The sequence below is a fragment of the Trachemys scripta genome, chromosome 1, assembly GCF_013100865.1.
Source record: "Trachemys scripta elegans isolate TJP31775 chromosome 1, CAS_Tse_1.0, whole genome shotgun sequence".
Taxonomy (NCBI): Eukaryota; Metazoa; Chordata; order Testudines; family Emydidae; genus Trachemys; species Trachemys scripta.
Window position 1 is genome coordinate 265,992,650 of NC_048298.1, and position 8,998 is coordinate 266,001,647.

Below are 8,998 nucleotides of genomic sequence, written 5' to 3' on the forward strand. Positions count from 1 at the left end.
GCTGGAGAAGAGGTACCACGTTTAATTTCCCCTGTTCATCTCCAGACCAACAGTTTCCATCTTTCAATTCTTCAGATTATTCAGGCACAGTTATTGGGCTTGCCTAAACCCCAGACCTCTGGAGAACTGCACCTCCATGTTTGAAAACCATTAAGAAGAGTCCAGGCACCTGCACACCTGGCAGCTTCATCCATTTCTTGTCATGGTGGCTGTTGGAAATATAATCTCCTAGATGTTGAAATTCCTTTTCGGAACCCTCTGTGATGAGGGGTAGCAAAAGTCTAAATTCCTTACAGACTGTTACCATGTTTCCTTCTAATCAGTTAGTCATTCAGACCCGAGCTACATATGTCACTTTTAAAGTCTTTCCTTGTATATCAGTCCCTCTAGCCTCCAGTATTTTGTTATAGTTCTTACCAGAGCTTCCTCCAATTTCTCAATGTCATCTTGCTATGTTCCAAAAACGGTTGTATCTATGTCCTATAGAGACCGTTAACTCCCTGCTCCACGATTGGCCTACCCATGTATGCAGCCCAGACTTGCATTGGCGTTTGTTTGTTTGTTTTTGTTTCCTTATTGCACTGCATACATTTCTTATTTACTGTCCACTATTATTAAAAAGCCAGTGCAAGCGTCATTTGGTGTCATTGTTTTCCAGGTACCTCCTGTCCACTGAATATCTTTGTTCTATGTGCATGGCTTTTTTTTCCCCCAAGCTGAATCTTCTTTTAAAAACAAAAATAAATCAATCCTGTTTTCTGCCTGTTTTAAATGAGTCCTTTAGTATTTCTCTTGCAGCTGGTGTTGTGCTGCTACATGCAACATGATACCTGCTGGAACATTCGTACCTACATACAGGGTCAGAACGGCAATCTCAGAAGTTGTAATAAATTTTCTCCTGGACATCATTAGGGATTACTTTATTATAATATCCATATCAACACATTGGGCAGAGAGACTCCCAAGTATGGTCCTTGCTTCAGCCATTCACAACGTGGATGTATTGCTGCTTTTGGTCACTGGGACCTGTACACTGCTGTTGCTTGTTACCTTATCTTTCCCGAGATCTAATTTTTTCTCCTTCCTGCTTGCTGATTCCCAGTAGTCATCCACACTGATGGAATATCAGTGCATGAAAATGAGACCACTTCCTTTCCTATCTGCAAACTCTCATTTTGCTAATACGCTTCTAATATGCTCAACCCCCACACTGAAGATCCTCCCTAAAAAGTGAACATTCTTGTTTGTTGTTCAGCTTCAAACCTTGGACTGTCCTCTGGGAAAGGGAAATTCCTGTCCCCGTTCCCCAGTCCTCTTAAAGCAGTGTCCAAAAATATTCAGCCAGAGCTGGTGTAGCTTAATCTTTTAAGGACAAGACTCGCTCTGTAACCAGCAAGAGTGGTTTCAGGAGGTAGTAATTAGACTTCTTTACCTTTTGAAGAAGAACATTTGGCCCATTTTTCACATTTATGTATTAAAACGTCACAACACAGCTATTAAGAACTAATCGGTGCAGAGTACTAACCTTGCTTTCACTAGCCTCCATGCCACTTGGTCCTGTGATGCTCTAAGAGGTCTTATTCTTTCAAACGTAGTATCCCCTTTCCTCTCATTCTGTATCTTTCAAGTTCATCCCACTTTCCATCGCCTGCCCCCCCTCGCTCACTTCCTGGTACACCCTGTCTTCTATTGGTCTTGTGCTGTTTAGCCCCTTTTGTCACCCATATTCTATTTTTTTTTTTCCACCCTAGATCCCAGTGTCTCCCGGCTTACTTCTCCCTCCTTTTCCTTCTCTTCCAGGGACAGAAGAGGAGCTGCTGCTGTCTAGAGCTGTGGCGATGTAGCCTTCTATCTTTGGGGAGGAGGTGCTGCTGTTGAGAGGAGGAGGATAGTGTTGCATCTCTTTGTGCTCTGCACCCCCTCCCCCCATTCCTGCCACAGAGCAGCTCTTCCCCTCTCTCCTGCCCCTCACCCTCTGTAACTAGAGGACAGTTTAGCAGAGGAGCTGCCTCACCTACCTGCAGAGTTCACAGGAGCCCAATTGAGCCTTTTCTCCTCTCGCCCCCCCCTCCCCCTAATGAATCAGTCCATGGACCCCCTCAAAATCTTGGAGCCCACAGGCTTCAGAGGCCCTGATAGCTAGCCCCTGAACAGCTGCTAAGATGATAATTCCAGGGTGGTTTAAGTCTATTGTCTTGGGCTTTGCAGGGTTTTGTAACATATACACCACATCCCTCCCTCACTCCACACCCTGTGGGAGATTCCTGTGTTTCATGGGAGTATATACTAGAGGGCTGTGGGACTAGTTGCTATTTTGATCTTGAATTCCTGGCTTGTCACCTCGAAATCAAAACCTCCATGTTATTTTAGTGCTTTGTATCTGGTTAAAATACAAAGGGCTTGTTTGCTTTAGTAGTTTATTATACTTACTCTGTTGTATAAGTTTAAACTATGCACGTATGGAGCTGAGGGCATAATTTGGCTTGCAGAACAATTATTACTGAGGTGATGTGGGAAGGAAAGAATCTCAGCTGAGTTTGCTGAGCTGGTAGTTAGAAAAGCATAAATTTATTGAAACTAAACAGACTTGATCTGGAGTCAGTGATAGACAATAAACATGAGTCCGAACTGCCTTTAGTTTTATATTGTCACTTTTCTGAGTGAGAACACACTTTTGAATCTCACTTTGATTTAAATATGACAAGGCTATTGAAGTACAACTTGCAATAATATCTGCAAAGGAATGTCCGTTCTTGTTACTCAACAGAAATACTTACAGCTGGTAACTTTTTGCAAAGGCAGATGAGAAACTGGCTGTTTAACTGCTCATTGCCAGCTTTCACTTGCAATATTTTTTGTGGATAAAACTCGACTGAAGAGAGAACTTGAGAGAGGGAGTGACTTTATATATTTCTGTTGTGTGGGACCGTGCGTATGGACCTCATTAGGCTGGCAGCCTTCTACGCTTGCTGGGGGTGAAAGGATGAATTTGAGACACAGGAATAGACTAGATACAAGCTTCCTTTATATTTTACTGTTGGATTTTTTTAACATTGAAAATATTGGAGACAGAGTCTCTCAACAAGCATTATTAAGTACTTGCCCCAAAACATTCACATTGCATATCTGCAGTTCTGTTGATGGGCTTCTCATGATATCCACAAGCTGGAAAGTAATTCTCCTGAAAGTGTTCGAACCTATCTATGTTCTTGGCACGCTGACTTGGAGCTCAGATGTCAAACAGACTGTTGTTTTTGTTTTTTAATTTTCAGATCACAACTTTCTTATTAAAACAGTCCAATGTGTGGACAGTCACTATAACTACATAGAACTTTTCCTGGCCATCAAGTAATTTACTTAAATATTTGAACTAATATGGCTGGCTGGGGGAGGAAAAAATAGTATGGAACCCTTGAAAATTTGGATTTTAAATGCACACAAGCCTCAAAGTAGGGATAGAAAGTTGCTCTACTACTTTGATGCTTCATTGCAGGTGTAACTATTTGTAGGTGGTCTGTATGATGCTCCTTTTTCTAAAAACACAAATTCCCAGACACATCTCCCTACAACAATTAACATATTAGCAATGCTGCTTGCTTTTGAATGACAAACTTCATTTTTTCCTGAGGCGCATGTTCTAAAACTTGCACTTGAGACTACAATGCTTCCTCTTGGTAAGCAAATTTGAGGTTGTCACTAATGCTATTTGCATTAAATAAACATATTACACAGTTTTTCCATTTAAAAAATTGCCAGGTATGCATATAAATGTAAAACATGTTTAATTTCTATGTTAAAGTGTCTGTTGCAACAATCTCTGGAAAATTTTGCTTACTCTGCATAAGCAATTTTCATTTCTCTCTAGTGATTACACTTAGCTTTTAAGCTAATCATGACTTTAGAGTGAGTGTGTGTGTGTGTGTGTGTGTTGCCATATCAGATGAGACACTGCATCTACTGTGATAGCTTCTACAGTGGCCTATACCAAAGTCTTCAGAGGAAGCAAAAATAAATACAGCACAGTGCCCCTGGCCTGGGAAGCAGGAAAAAATCTCTTGTGCTCCTTGCAGTGCTCAGATAACTCACTGTGGCGTATTTGATTTATCTCTATTTGAGTTTTGAAATTAAGGGAAAAACAAGCCAAAATATGTTGACATATTGTTTTTAATGGAACATAGTGAACTTTAAATCTAGTCTGTTTAAAAAAAAAAAAAGTGAAAAGTGGCATCGGGTACTCCACCTATCTGAGTACCCTGCCAACATATGTGGATTTAGAATCCGTGTTATTTCTTTTTAAAAACATTTTCCCCTCCCATACTGCTACATATGAAAGACCCACATCATGGGGAAGAACTGACTAACTATACAGGGGAAAATGGTGAAACTGACTATACACAAAGTAAACCAAATTCAGATATTGTGTTATTCTAGGTTGACTGTCTCCCTTTAAACACATGTAATTGCGAAGTTATTCCTTATTTACAAAGCAATGTATGGCTAAGTATGGAAAGCTTCTCTTGTACTGGTTTACCACTTTGAGCTGAAAGTGAGATTTGTAGCCAATTCCGTAGGTGGGTGTAAATCACTGTTTCCTCCCTCTCGTAGCACCAATGAAGTTGATGCTGTATCCAACTTCTTCAGGAGTTTTGAGCACCCCAGGCTTCCATTGGCTTCGGCTGTAATTGTTAGCATACACCACCTCTGGAAAATCAGTCAGCTGGTGTTCAGGGATCAGAATTCAAGAATCAAAATCTGACTCAGTCGTTTGCTGGCAACACGCATGTTGCTCTGTAGCAATGCCTCTGGCTGTTTCAGAGATGATATTCACAGACTGGGGATGCACCTGCATTCAGAACTCATTGGCCTGAGGGTTGTGATAAGTAGGGCTGGGAAACAAAAGTTTGGGGATGGGAAAGAGGTTTCTTATATGCACAGAGGCTCCAAAGAGGACCTTACATGCACATTACGTGCCAGGTAATAGTCTCTTGTAAGAGTGAATGTAAATCAGTGCTTGTGCATAGGGGGAAAAGCAAACAGCCCAGCATAAATAGATGATGTGATTTTAAAGTGGCTGCAGGTTTTTCCCTCCTCATAATATCCTAACTTAATTTGTTTTCTTTCTGTAAATTAAAAGTCTCAGATGGAGCAGGAGATTCCCTCATGTCTACCTGTCAGAGGCAGGCTAGAATTGGGTAGGCATAGAGAGAGAGAGAGAGAGAGAGAGTGGGGGGGGGGATATCTACACTTTCTTCTGTAACTTTGCAAATTAAAATATGCTCTAGCTAGAAATTGTGCGAACATATAATGTGCAACTCTTGCTATCACAAATGCCAATTTTATATATTGGAAACCAAGAAGTGTAATTAGATTGACATTACAATGGTAAAACCTATAAAATCAGGTAGCACTGAAGTAAGTTAAAGTACATGTGAAGCCCAAGGAGAAGCTAAGATGAATGTAATTGAAATGGTCCAAATAAGTATTTAAAACCACCTCTAAGGATTGTTGCAATTTCTGAATTTCATATTGGCATTTTATATTTGACAAGGTGACATTGTGTAAGAAATGTATTGTAAAACTCTGCTGTATTGTAGGAAAATGATTGAATGTAAATATTTCAAGATGTGGGCCACCATTCAAATGTTCCCATAAATCTTTGCCATTGTTTTAGGGGATAATTCTTCATGCATATTTGAGTTGAATTGATAGATCCAGCCCCTGGAAGGGCAATCTTCTGCTTGTTATTGCTTCACTATAACTTTGAGTGGTAGATGTGTTTCATGTATTCACCTCCACCTATACAATATGATTTTTTTCATTACTAGCTGGTAACTACAATCCTGAATGGGACTATATTTTTGCTTTCAAATTAACGTGGTGTGTGTTGACAGTATTGTCTCTTCTTGAAACTAGATTAGGAAATTTATTTGTGTCAAGGTTTGAAAAAAACGTAGAACAAATCAATTCTTTCAACTTAACATTTTCTCTCTTCACATTTCTTGCAGGTTTGGTAGGTTTACGGCAGCTGCACTTCAGTCCAAAGTAGAGCAATGTGAACGTGAAACGAACCGTCTGAAAAAAGCACTGGAAAGAAGTGACAAGTACATAGAAGAACTGGAGGGTCAGCTTACGCAGCTGAAAGGATCAAGTGGAGAAACCCAAAATGTGAGTACTGTTAGTGAGAGAGCACTTTTCACAGATAATAAAGGAAGTGAAAGCAGTGAAGAAGACATTGCATCATTGAAAAGCCAAGTAGAAAGACTAGAGAAAAAGACTTTAACTACCAGCCAAAGTCCTGACAATCTTGAGCAATTGTCAGGTAATGGACTCTTAGATAGTGATGGCGCTTGCTCAAACTCTGCTAGTCAAGACAGTTCAAATGGGCCAGTCACACACAGTCGTCCGACAAACAAAGAACTATTTTCAGGGTGCCAGGAAGTTCTCCTGGATATAGCTGCTACAAATATGGATGCCTGCTTAGAACCACAGTGGGATAAAGGTGAGGATTGTGCACCATATAAAGATGAAGAACTTTATGAGCTTCCAGCACCATGTACACCTTCTTTGTCTCTCAGTTGTCTCCAGTTGAACACCCCTGATATCAAAGAGAGTCCTCTCGTAAAACAGGAGAGTACGGGGAAGTCATCTGCCTTTCTAAGGAAACTGGAGTTTGATGATTTTTGTGACACTTCAGATGATTGCAACAAAGATTCTCCAGAACATAGTGCAAGCCCCTGCAACAGCCAGAAGAAGGTGACTTGTTTTACTTCAGCAAAGCCAGTGTTTTGGAATAGCTGCTCAACAAACTATGCTGAGAACTTAGATTTTGAAGGTTCAGAGCAAAACACAATTACTAGTCATTCAGGAGAGCCATCGGCAAAGTCCAGCGATAAGCATGAACTTCTTTTATCTAAAAGATTACATACTATCCGCTCTTCAGAAATGAACCGCACAAGAACATCCAGTGAAGCATCCATGGATGCTGCTTACCTTGATAAAATTTCTGAGCTGGACTCCATGATGTCCGAATCTGACAATAGCAAGAGTCCCTATTACAACTTTAAGTCCTCTGAGCTTGAGAATCCTTCAAAGTCAACACAGTGTTCTGAACTCCTGAATGAATCCGATAAGAAGCTGGAAGAAAGGAACAAACAAAACAGTGTAAAATGTCCTGAATCAAGTGAGCAATTGGTAGATTGGAAACCTGCTACATTTTCAGTCCTCTCTCCATCTGGACTAGAGATGAATGAACACTTCCCATTGTTTTCAGGCCAAAATTCAGAAACTAGCGAAATCAAACCTCAGAACTGTTTATTTCAAAGAGAGTTTTCCCAAAGTTTTCTTTTCAGTAACTCGCAAAGGCTATTTGAAGAACAAAAGTTGGGTTCCTCTATTTTTAAGGTGTCATCTGAGATTCATAATCTTCACAACCAACTTCAGTCTCCTTGGGCTTCTTCCTTTATTCCTGAAAAGAAACATAAGAGTGTCAATCAGTCGACCAAAAGAAAAATTCAAAGCAGCCTTTCTAGTGCTAGTCCCTCAAAAACTACTAAAAACTAACTCTTGTTGAATTGAAGTTAGTAGTCTTAGTGCCAACATGGGAACATTTAAAAATGTCCAAGTGAACTTGATTTCTGGTGAGTTCCATGTGACCTGATTCTGTCTCTTTTGAAAGCTGAATGTTCTCTCAGCACCTCAAATTGTTTCACTTAGAGAAGAACCATTCAGAGCTTTCTTCTTTGATAGAAGGTTTTGTTTTGTAAATTTATTTTTTTTAATTGTCAGGTTATGTGAAGTTCTCTTTGAGCAGCAGTTATGTCCTCCTTGAATATGACCAATTTTAAATGTTCTTGTTAAACCAGCCCTTTATATGGGAAATAACTTGCTTTTAAAAGTTTAATTTCCTATGCTACACGGTAATGGTAATTCTTGTAACGCTGCTACTGGTAATAATTGTTCACTTGCCATAAAACACTGTAAATTCTTTTTGTAAAACTTTACTTCCTGAGGAAACTGCTACTGCTGCTTAGACCTGTTTGCATGGCACTATTCTATACTGAAACTGTAGTTAAAGTGTGTATATAATGTAGCAGCCTCTCTCGTTTCAGCATTTCAGTTAGAAAACCTCTCATCTTCCTTAAGTCTGAAAACATGGCCCTTTTTTTTTTTTTTTTTTTTTTGAAGTTAAGCACAATTTTTTAAATTTAGTTTCCACAAAGCATTGTTATTCAGAACATATTCAGTACGCCTGTGTAGACCATAAAAATGGGTTTGTATGCTAATGACTTGTTTACCTAATGTGCACTGAACATTTTACATTAATACTGCATGCTTTTCTATGTGAATTGAATAAAAGATGTCATAAGCACTATAATCTTTGATGTTGCCTCAGATATTGGACTAGCACAGGAAGAATTGGAAAAGTTTCCTTTTTTTATAATTTTGGAAACTGTAAAACTTTTTTTTTTTTTATAAGACTTAGGTTACAATTTTTGAATAAATTCACATTATCTTCCCCCTCCCTGTTGGATGCACTGCCATTCTGGTGTCAGCGTCAATGCAGTTGGTGGAAATCTGTTTCAGCCTTTCTGGAGGTGACTTTTCCATTAAGTATGAATAGGTCAATGTAATCTGATTTGCTACAGAAAGGAGACCAATTAAGCAGCAAAGCAAGATTGGTCTCTTTGCATTACAATGTACTTTATTGTGTTTAAAATTAAATATGCTTTTTATCTTAGACTTGGAATTGTCATTCTAAATGGACCCCATGATGGCATTTCTTACAAATGGGCAAATCATGTCTATCGATGGATCAAGGACAAGAAATCCATAAACTGTCTTTAACCCACCTGATTAGAGGCATATACAGCTGGAAACTCTTTGGACTAACACTATAATAAAAATATTGTAGTTCTGTCAACAATTGGACCTAGAATATATTTTGCATTTTCTATGAACATGTTCAGCAACAAGTGTGGCTTTACTTCTGTACAAATAT

The 8,998-nt window shown here is 39.3% G+C and overlaps 1 protein-coding gene across 1 annotated transcript in view; it reads left to right on the forward strand.

Moving 5' to 3' along the window:
* Positions 1–8,721, forward strand: part of OBI1 (ORC ubiquitin ligase 1) — a 28,069-nt gene extending 19,348 nt beyond the window's left edge. Inside the window, exon 6 of the mRNA XM_034758283.1 lies at positions 6,006–8,721. Within this exon, the coding sequence (XP_034614174.1) occupies positions 6,006–7,560 (1,555 nt within the window). The 3' untranslated portion in view covers positions 7,561–8,721. The remainder of the gene's footprint in view (positions 1–6,005) is intronic.
* Positions 8,722–8,998: the final 277 nt, after the last annotated feature.